This window comes from Argentina anserina, chromosome 7 (assembly GCF_933775445.1).
Source record: "Argentina anserina chromosome 7, drPotAnse1.1, whole genome shotgun sequence".
NCBI classification, from domain to species: Eukaryota; Viridiplantae; Streptophyta; class Magnoliopsida; order Rosales; family Rosaceae; genus Argentina; species Argentina anserina.
The window spans coordinates 15,480,840-15,490,237 of NC_065878.1; the positions used below are offsets into that span (position 1 = coordinate 15,480,840).

General features: G+C 38.0%; 1 protein-coding gene, 1 long non-coding RNA gene and 1 pseudogene across 2 annotated transcripts; 2 read left to right on the forward strand and 1 right to left on the reverse strand.

The window, feature by feature from the left end:
• Positions 1-246: 246 nt before the first annotated feature.
• LOC126802270 (uncharacterized) lies at positions 247-709 on the forward strand. Its single transcript, XR_007672930.1, has 2 exons — positions 247-287; positions 388-709. It is a non-coding gene; the product is annotated as an uncharacterized LOC126802270 (long non-coding RNA).
• A 412-nt stretch (positions 710-1,121) lies between these two features.
• LOC126803661 (putative anthocyanidin reductase) lies at positions 1,122-3,567 on the forward strand (annotated as a pseudogene).
• A 2,235-nt stretch (positions 3,568-5,802) lies between these two features.
• On the reverse strand, positions 5,803-8,205 carry LOC126802263 (probable WRKY transcription factor 46). Its single transcript, XM_050529871.1, has 3 exons — positions 7,589-8,205; positions 7,350-7,478; positions 5,803-6,583 (listed from the first exon to the last, which is right to left on the reverse strand). The coding sequence occupies exons 1-3, from the start codon at positions 7,909-7,911 to the stop codon at positions 5,962-5,964; spliced, it is 1,074 nt and encodes a 357-aa protein (XP_050385828.1). The 5' UTR covers positions 7,912-8,205; the 3' UTR covers positions 5,803-5,961.
• Positions 8,206-9,398: the final 1,193 nt, after the last annotated feature.

Below are 9,398 nucleotides of genomic sequence, written 5' to 3' on the forward strand. Positions count from 1 at the left end.
ACCTAGCAACTCCGGTTGTGTATAGGTCATTCGAACTTCAACAGTTTATCAGCAACTGCGGAGCAATCGTTTGAGAAGAAGACAGTACGTAAGCGCAATCATTGTCAAATAAAGAAAGAGTTGTACTTAACTCAAAGGTAATGGCACGCCAGCAACAACAGAGAACGAAAGTTAGAACCATCTAGGGTTCGACACCGGGGCTTGCTGATTGTTCTCTGAGGAAGATCTTTTTCCCAGCTCGAACAGTACTATCAGCATCATTATCCAGAACTTGAAGTGAAACAAGAGTAAGTACCTAAATTTCAATCTCTTTTTCTTCTAAATTTCGCCAAGGTAAAGGCCAAAATCAGTTTCGAGATCAATGGGATTTTCTGGAATTGGTTTCAGGTGTTTGGATTTACCACAGAGGCAAATTTGCTGGGGTTCTACCAAGCTTAGTGAGGAGGGCTTTGTGTACAAAAATGACACCAAGATGAAATTGGATGATTGCATAAAATGTGCAAGAAAATGGGGTAGCCTCTAGGCACAACTTAATTGTTCTGCCTTGTAACGTATGAGCTTCTATAAAATACTGTTTTGTTGGCATTCCCTTCAGTTTGTTTTTTTTAAATGAAAGTCGATCGATATATCTGTCTCACTGCTTGTATGATTAATTATTGTAAATGTAATTTGTGAAGAAATTGGCAAATAATCGATTTTTGTTCAGCTAGATCTCTTGGAAAATAATTGCTGCATGATCTGCTAATATTGCATAATGCATGTCTACTGTTCAGCAATTGTGCAATATTATCAGATTCTTCGACTACCTAGAATCTGTGCCATGATATCAGCTATTCAGCTTGTATGAACTTTTATGAAGTTTTGATTTATTTTAACTTCTGAAAAGAAAACAGATACAAACAAACAAGCAGTGCCATTCACTACCTAGAATATGCAGGCTGTGTATTACATTGAAATATAGTTATTAAGGTGGGAATCAAACAACTCAGTTGGGGTCAGAGATCCACCTTTGTCCTAGGTACCTCAGGCTCCGGTACCACTGTCAGTAATGCTGCCGGCCAAGTGGCCAACTCATATATATACTGGTTTTTCCATGAGAAAATTGAGCTCAAATCTGGAAAATGGAAAGCACCAGGGTTTGTGTTACAAGAGGGTCAAGCTACCTTGGTTCTTGGCTAGTGAAGAGGCTCTTAGACAAAGGATATAATGTTCATGCAGCATTAAGAAATTTGGGTCTCTTTATTCTCTTCTTCTCGTGCTTTCTCTGTTTTGCATCAGATTAATAATGTGCAGTTGGTTTTAATGTTTCTCTTTTGTGCAGGTGATGCCTCTAAAGTGGGAGTTCTTAAAGGTATTGTTCCTAATAATGAACACAACAGATTGAGATTGTTTGAAGCTGACATATACAGTCCAAAGCAGTTTGAGACAGCAGTCCAAGGGTGCAAGTTTGTATTTCACATGGCTAAACCTTTCCAGCATGATCCCAAATATACTCAGGTTTGATCCGAGTCTGAGAAGAGTCTAAATTGATAGCAGTATACTGGTTGTCTTTGTTTTGAAATTAGGAATATAAAAGTGTTTTATTTGTTTCAGAATGATGTGTCGGACTTTCATTTGTTCAAGTAGGAGTGACTTTCAACTCTAGAGCAATTCCAGAGGCATGTTTGATTTTAAATGAACTCAAGTCCTAATCCCCTTTTGTTAACTTTGAATTAGTTCAAAGACACTTCTGAAGCAGCAGTTTCTGGGCTAGTGAGCATTGGGGAGTCCTGCATCAAATCAGGCACCGTGAAACGACTCATTTACACAGCCTCTGTTGTGGCTGCATCACCAATAAAAGACTCTGGGAATGGCTTCACAGAACTTCTCGACGAGTCTTGTTGGACTCCCTTCAATCTTTCATTTCCTGATGCCAGTGAACTAATGGTGGTAAGCTTCAGTAAATTGGATATTTAAATAAGAGACTTTGAACTAGGAAGATAATCTAAAATAAATACTCTTCACTACTAAATTAAACTACACGTAAGATCTCTTCTATTTTAGTATTTTACATTTATTGTTCAAAGAAACAACCCGGTAGTGTGTAATATGACAGTGCTTCAATTTTTATGTTTCAGCATATAAGTTGTGTCTGAATATTTATCAATTTAGAATCAAATGTAATGTAGGCTTGTAAATAATTGGACGGCGCTAAGTTTATGCTTTGTTCATTCGAAGAGTAGATGGATAAAAGATGTCATTTGAATCTCGTTTTTCTATAGTGAATTAGTGATGTATACTTTTCGGCTCTAACATTAAATATAGATTACATCATATTGTGTTGCATTGTAGGCTTATGCTCACTCAAAGACATTATCCGAGAGAGATTTTCTGAGACGCAATGAGATTGGTGATTTTGAGCTTGAACTAGTCAGCATTGTGGCCTTGTGGGAGGGCGCACCCTTCTCCCTACTCTGACTGAGAGCGTAGGAGTGCTCACTTTACAAGTCACAAACAATTAGGAAAGGTACCAAGTTCTGAGATTTTTGGAGGAACTTCTGGGTGACTTTACCCAATTGTTCACATTGAAGATGTCTGTGAGGCACACATTTTATGCATGGAGAAGTCCTCTATCACTGGCGGATTTATGTGCTACTGCATATATGTCATCTGCAGAAATAGCTTCTCACTGGAACAGATACCATCCAGAAATTCACACAGCCGAAGGGTAAGTTTTACTTATATGTCTAGGTGGCTTAAAGCAATAACCCCTAGTCCCCTACAGATATCACTCAAAATGCACTTAATGAATAAAACTGGCTTAAATGGTACCTTTTTTATATAAAATAAATATGAGTTCATAATATGGCAAAATGTAGTGTACATGTTACACCATTTATTATAGTTAACTGTTAATTTACATGTCTACTGTCAGATCATGCACATAATTGGTGACTATTCAATACTAACCACCAACTTGTTTTGTGTTTCACAAAATCTTTGCCTCTATAACATAAAAACTTATGATGTACGTGCATCTTAGTTAATGGAACTATTTTTCCTCAAGAACAAAAAAAATATGTGGCATTATATTCTTTTCTTATTGTCTAGTTTCAGATTTGTAGAAGATTTAGGGAGAGATATCTCTTTGGGATCCACAAAGCTAAAAGACATTGGATTTGAGTATAAATTTGATGCCAAGATGATACTGAATGATAGTCTTAAGTGCTCACAGTATCATCTGATGAGGCGTTTGCTCCTTGTTGTTTGGAAGGCTCTTTATAAGCATTTACTAACTGATGAGGTTTTACAACGGCGAGGTTTTTCACTTCCATCTCGTTGCTCCTTTTGTGGAAGTCATGCGGAATCAGGTACACATCTTCTTTTGCATTGTTATGAAATTGTGGCTTTCTGGAAATGGATTTGCCTTATATTTTCTCATTCATTCTCGCCTTCGGGTACCCTTGATGAAGTGTTTAATGGTGTTGGTGTTTCAGCGTTCCCAAAACCTAAACGTCAACTTTGGTTTCTAGTCTCTTGTAATCTAATTTGGTTTATTTGGATCACTAGGAATTTAGTGCGTTTTGAATATAAGATTTTTAATATGTTGGAAGTCCAACGTCATCTTTTGGAATTGTTCAGAGAGTCTGCTCTGCATTCTTTTCATCCTTACAAGAAACATCATGATATGTCTATTTTCTCTATTCTTGGTATCTCACAACTGTCTGCCAATGCTACCAGCTTCATCCCGTCCTTTAATTAAGGGTTTCTTGGCTGAGGGTTTGTTATTTGCTAGGGGTTTTTATATCTATGGTTTTGCATGTGTGGGTGTACACATGCCAGATTGAGCTTTTGTTTATCATCTTTATTGGAGTTTATCAGACATATGAGGTCGGGTTCTTTTGTCCCTCTCCTTTGTTAAATAAATAAATAAAAGGTTTCATAAAAAAAAGTGCTCACAGAAGTTGGGTGAGTTTGCTACCAGCTGATAAATGAATTATGAATCTACTGAGTTTGCCGCCAGTGCTCTGTCGTTCATCTTTTTATGAGTTTCATTTTTTCTTGTTAATATGTTGTAAGGTTTGTGTGACTTGGCCAATAATTGCATAATAGACATGAAGTCATGGACATGTAACACAAAGCAAGAAGACAACTTTATTTCTTACAATCAACACTACATGCCCTAGTAAAGGATGATGAGTTAAAAAGCCTCTGTTTTTAGAACGCACCTCACGCGTAGAATTTCAAAAAAAAAAACATATATTACCTACCTCTCGTCCAGCTGCGCAGCGGCGCCGGTTACGACCAATGGCCTAGTTAGTGCACAAGGTGTGTGGCCGGATGAGAAGTTGTCATTGTGGCTCGAGGGAAGGAATTGCAGAGATCACATAGTAGTTTTTCGTTTTTTGTAGTGTGGTTGTTGCATCGGTGAGAGTGCGGGTCAGGTCAACGGCGGTGGTCGATGAGGCAACAAGTAAGAGACTGTCATGTCAGTGTCTTCGGTGGTTCGAGGGCATTGGTGGTTGGCGGATCTGGAATCTGGGTTACCACCAGATCTAGACCTGGTTCTCATTTGGGGTTTTGTTGATGATTGCTAGATGTGTGTGTGGTTCTACGCGTCCGATCCGGTGGATGGTTACCGATCTTGATGGCCATTTGAGGACTTTGGTGGTGGTGAGGTGATCCTGACATCAGACTACATATCAAATTTCTTCATCAACTGGTGGGTGTGGTGCTGGGTTGGAGCCGCTGTGATGGGTAGTTGTTTCCTATTTATGCGTCGAATATGGTGGTGGCATGGGAACTTTGGTGTGGCAACCAATGACAACAATGATAACTACTAGGTGCGCTGCACTGGTCCTTCGGGCTTGGTTCTTTCCCATGGGCTTTGGTCTTCCGCCTCATGAGTTGAGAAACTGGGCCTGGGTCTGGGTTTTTTGCTATATGAGGTAACTATCTTATTTTCACTATTTACTACTGTATGTAGTCAATTCATCAGTTTTTTTTTGTCAATATCAATTCATCTGTTATGTGGTGCAGTTTTCACCCGATGTGTGGTGCTTTATCCCTTTGTGGATACTACCAGCTAGGTCAAGTTCAAAAGAACTTGTTCCTTAAATCGGCGCCGATCTATACCAATTGTTTCTGAATTATTGGTTACTTATCACCAAAATAACTCGTCAACTACCATTGCAAACTCTCATGAAAGTTAGTGTGTTTGCATGCTTAAAGTGCATTTGGACACTTACCAATTGGATTATGGGTGCTAGTTGCCGTCACGCGTGGGTTCATCACCCTCTATTTTCTTCGATATTGGTTCTTTGTTACAGTTATGGTTCTTGGTTCTATTTCGTCAGACTCAGCTCTTTCATGTGTTCAGTTTCATTGGTGGTTTGTATGTTGATGTTTTGTTTATGGGTTTCCATATGATTTGTGTCTTGAAATTAGAATGGCGTCAGGTATTTGGGCTGCTACGCTCCGATTTAGTACAATCTGCTACCTTATGGTTGTCAATGTTGATGACAACGTTAATGTTAGCTAGCTTTAGTGGTGGGAGTGGTAGAATCATTAGCATAGTTGTTATTATGTTTTCGGTTGTAGGGTCTTTGACCCAACGATTAGTGAGTTGTCGGCCTCATTTCACTTTTTCTAGTTTAATTGAGTTGGCGAGTCATGCTTTTTGTATTATTTTTTTGACCTAGCGTATATGCGAGTCTTGTATTTGGGCTTGTTTCTTAATTATTGAATTTTCATCATTAACCAAAAAAAAACACTACATGCCCTATTGGAGAAAAGAATTTCTAACTCCATGAGATTTGGAAGTAAAGAAAAGTTAAAGACACACTCATAAATAGTACATCTTATATTCTTATACATTACTTCTAAGAACTTAACTACCTAGCTAGGCAGTGAAAAGCTCCCTATGGTTGCACCATTTCCTTCCTATTTTTTTTTTCTCTTTACATGTGATGAACATTAATCCTAGGAAAAATTGCATCCAGGGTTGTTTTCAAATGACTGAAATGAGTAAAAATCCAAATCCAAATCCAAATCGTCCAGCGAAAAACCAAAATCCCCAATTGGTGAGTTTACCGCAGAAGTTGAGGCCGATAGTATCTCATGAGTGAGATCAGATTCCGAAGTCTGCACATCATTGCCCACTAGTTCAAAGTGGCATGCTGACACTGCCGCGAAGTAGTCTGATTCGAATGTTGCTGGGAACCCGAATGTAGGAGAATAGCTTCTGATGAAATCGTTCTCCATTGCAGCGAAAACATGTTCTCCCACCACATTGCTTTCGGACCCTATTGGCGTGGAAGGGACGGAAAATGGTTGAAGTATCTTTTTTTCTTCTTCCGTAGTGTCTAAATTCTCAGTTTTAACTCTAAGGCCGAAGCTGAACGATTTCTCTGGTGTCTGTTTTGGTGTTCCTGCTTCTTGTTTAAGAGAAACATTCTGCTTTCCTTTTAACTGAGGGAATAGGTGACAAGTATGTTCTCCTGTGTAGTGTACCAGAAAGATTGTTGGGTCTTTATCTGATTTTTGAACTTGCTTTGTAGCTGGGCAACCTTGTGTGTTCTTATGTGTGCATCTATAGTAGCCTCTGCAATAAAAAGATCAAAACAAGTTAGATACAGCATGGTAGGACATGACAGTATTGATTGTGAACACAAAAATTTAACCAATTTAGACTAAGTTCATTGGCAGTGAGATACATGGTTCTCTTTGGACTTGCTTATAAAAGACACCAAAAGGAATCAAGGGACAAGCTTGGTGCATATCAACATCAATATACAGTAGTCATATAAGGCAAGTTGCTTAATTCAACCAAATACACCATTTTGTGGCCCTTGTACTAATTTGTGTTTTCCTATTCATGAGGAGAACCCAGAACAATATGACAAAGTTTCGTTTAATGCTAAAAGGTACCAAGTGTAAGTAAGAATTGAATGTAAAGCCAATCAAGCCAAGGCAAACAATGACCCAATGACTTAATGATTAGTTGTGCAACTAAGTCAGTGCATTCATGAATCCATGGAAGCAAAGGGATTGGTAGATAGATTCACCTCTGGTAAAATTTGGATAAGTTCAGGTACTCTTTTGACTTCATCATGCCAATTGTAAAATAAACAAATATTTATTTATAAATGAAAGAAAGATATTTGGGTATTCTAGAAGATCATGTGTGCTTGATAAGAGACCAATGACAAACCATGAGCAAAGGGTGTAATTCCAGTAAACTTGGGTGGTAGATCTTCGAAGATTCAAGGCTTCAAACCACTTAAACCAAATTTCATATTTTTTGTTTCGTTTATTCAATTATACTAGCTAACATGAAAATATGGCTCTTGAAGGATTAAAGTTTTTACCTTGGGTTTTTAGAACCAAGTATATCCTTTTGGCCATACTTTCTCCAACTATAGCCATCACCAAGAGTTCCATCTTGTCCTGAACCAGAGCAAACCTTCACTTCTTGAGTCCACTTGGACATTGTTTTCCTGCAAACCCACCAAAAATCCAAAACAATCAGAACCAGATCAATTTGAGACATTACTAATTTGAGTTACTCAACAGTACTCTTTAACAAGCAACTCAAAATATTTAGTACCTTTTCTTGAAGACACTCTTGTTCTTGCAGTCTTGGTCAGAGATCTCACTCAATGGGCTACTGCTATTCCCAAATGAACAAGGTGAGTCAAGCGCTTGGATTTGCTTAGACTCTCCTTCAAAACCAACATCCCTTGTGAGCACAGAGAGTGCCTTTTCATATGAAGATAGTAGCATTGAAACAATCAAGTTATTTTCTTCTTGGGATGATGATGGGTTGAGAAGATGGTTCATGAGCTGCTCTGCCAGCTCCTTACCCTGAGTTAACTCGCTGGTTAGAACCTTTTGGTCCCAATCACCCATCATACTCTTCCTCTTCTCCATTTAGAAATAAGGAACAGCAAAATGCTTGAACTAGAATTCCAAATTTTCAAGAACTAAGCCGAAGGGGTGTTTCAAAGAAGTGAAGATGTTTGAATGTGAAGGTTCAGAAACACCAAAACTTCATTTGAAGATTGATGGGTTGGTTTAGCTTAAGGAGTAAGAGAGCGAGAGGTAGTTATAATGAAGATGAAGAATGTATGTTGAGAAAGAAGGATGTGATGGGGCCTCAATTTCTTAGTGAAAGTGTGAGGAAGGGAGAGGGGAGATATATAAGAGGAGGGTGAGAAAGGAGAAGGAAAAGAGACATATTTGACTGAAGAAAAAAATAAGTGTTCTTTTATTTCTAAATTGGACAAGTTATTATTTTCTGGTGATATGAACTTGTTGGGTTGTGCAGACTTTATAGAATTGAAAGCAAAGAAGAGTAAGAGAAAAGTCCAACTGCTGACCATTTCAACTCCAACAAAGAACAATCCCATGGCATCAGATCATAAACCTCTCTCAAAAAACAAAACTAGTTAAATGTCTACTGAGAAAGAACGCGGATGAATCCTTGAACATTCTTGGTCTTATCCTCAAAGTGTCTCCTATTCTATGACTGTAATCACCCTTTCATTATCTCATGAATATACACTCTATACTCTCATTTATTGTCATTTTTCTCTCTTTCATTTGTGGTATAAGTTCATATTATCTATAACGAAAACGAGATTAGTGATTCTGTATATATAATTAGATGATTACATTTGCAGAAAGTTAGTCAACGTACCCTTATGAACAAAACAAAACATGCATTGAACTCTTTATGAAGATCAATGAGTGAACAAAATAATTGAACAAAATATTGTAGATTTTGATGCATGTACTTCAATGAGTGATTGAACAACATCTAGATGATGAACAAAACATGAGAAAAGAGAATGCTAATATACAATCATCATTATATATATATTTTTTAATTAAAAAGAGGATTATGCGATATATATTAGTCCCCGGTAGCGGTCTTCCGCGAGGCGCAAACTCTCCTACAGGCCGGGGGAGAGGACCACGTACTACACCCTGGAACTCACTTACATCCCTCCTTTTTGTCAAGAATCTATAATGAAAACGAAACCGAGCATTTCATATGTTTTACGAGCTCCATTTTGCATTAGATCAACTATATAACACACAACAGATTTAATGATATAAAGAAGCACTAAGAATGAATTATATCACCCAACATTTGAAATTGAAATCGTCAAAAAGATCGAGAAAACTTTCTTCATCCTCACCCCGAATCGAAAGAAAGCATGCACAATAAAGCTTTCCGTCCTTTCAGTCTTTCACACGGAGCTAGCTAGCTGACGTAGGGTGGTGGCGTAAATGTGAAAACCCCTGCTTACGTTGATGTGATCGAGTTTTCATGTGAGTCACGAACTCGCACACACAAAACAAAACCATCCCCATTTGATTAAGATTGAGGTTAACCAATTAATTATTGATCA